The sequence below is a fragment of the Phanerochaete carnosa genome, assembly GCF_000300595.1.
Source record: "Phanerochaete carnosa HHB-10118-sp unplaced genomic scaffold PHACAscaffold_3, whole genome shotgun sequence".
Classification (NCBI taxonomy): Eukaryota; Fungi; Basidiomycota; class Agaricomycetes; order Polyporales; family Phanerochaetaceae; genus Phanerochaete; species Phanerochaete carnosa.
In genome coordinates, this window is record NW_006767630.1 from 1687474 (window position 1) to 1688334 (window position 861).

Consider the following 861-nt stretch of genomic DNA (forward strand, 5'->3'; position numbering starts at 1 on the left):
GTAGACCCAGTGGCATGGTGAGATTGTGTGGAAGGGGAGCTCATTGAGTTTTGAGTGGGTACTCTGGGGTTGAGATGGTCGTGTGGAGCTCATTGATGAGGGCTGGAGTGCATGTGCAGCGATGACTGTCAAGGATGCTGGGCCAGCTGGGGTGTCAGGTGATTTTGAGGTACAGGAGCTTCTTGTCGTGCTTGTTGGCCAGGCGTCTGTTGCGCTGTTTGCCAGCAAAATGCCAGGTCCAGAGGAAACAGGGCATTGTAGGCGATAGCAGTAAGAGTTTTTGAAAAAGGAGTGTAGTATGGTGTTGGTTGGCAGGCAGGTTTGTAGTGTAGACGTTGAGGGGCTGGAAGAGTGTAGGAGAACGGGTACATTTATTTTTAAGCTCGAAGCAGGAAGACGCTGGGGATTGGTCATAAAATTCATATTCCAGGGGCAGAAAGATACGCTAGGCTAAAACTAGACAGGACCTTACATGGCAGGCGCAAGGATTGCATTCATGCAGAGGTGGGATGATCATGGTATGATTGGTATAAGTACATGAGAGCTTGGTTCTACAGTGGGATGCATGATAGGGATGGGCACCTGGGACACACTTTTTTATCGATTGGTGGGAGAAGAGATCTAGCGCCCATCGGTGCCACCCGAGAGGCACTCAAACGTGGCCCATCATCAAGCGATGATGGTTTGGGTGGTCTCAGGGCTTCTGTGTTAGGCCAGACAGGTCGTTATAACTATTACTTTGAGAACTGTGAGACGGGTCTGTTAGGAGAGAGTGGAAATATGTGTATTTCAGGGTGGATGCGGCGGCTGGGCCGTGAATGTTGGTTGCGGCGTGGGTGGTGCGCTGGGAGGTACATTTGG

The 861-nt window shown here is 51.0% G+C and overlaps 1 protein-coding gene across 1 annotated transcript; it reads left to right on the forward strand.

Moving 5' to 3' along the window:
- Window positions 1–121: 121 nt before the first annotated feature.
- Window positions 122–332, forward strand: PHACADRAFT_206787 (uncharacterized protein; the record flags this gene model as incomplete). The annotated part of the gene is made up of 2 exons (XM_007393203.1): window positions 122–257; window positions 316–332. The coding sequence occupies 2 exons, from the start codon at window positions 122–124 to the stop codon at window positions 330–332; spliced, it is 153 nt and encodes a 50-aa protein (XP_007393265.1).
- Window positions 333–861: the final 529 nt, after the last annotated feature.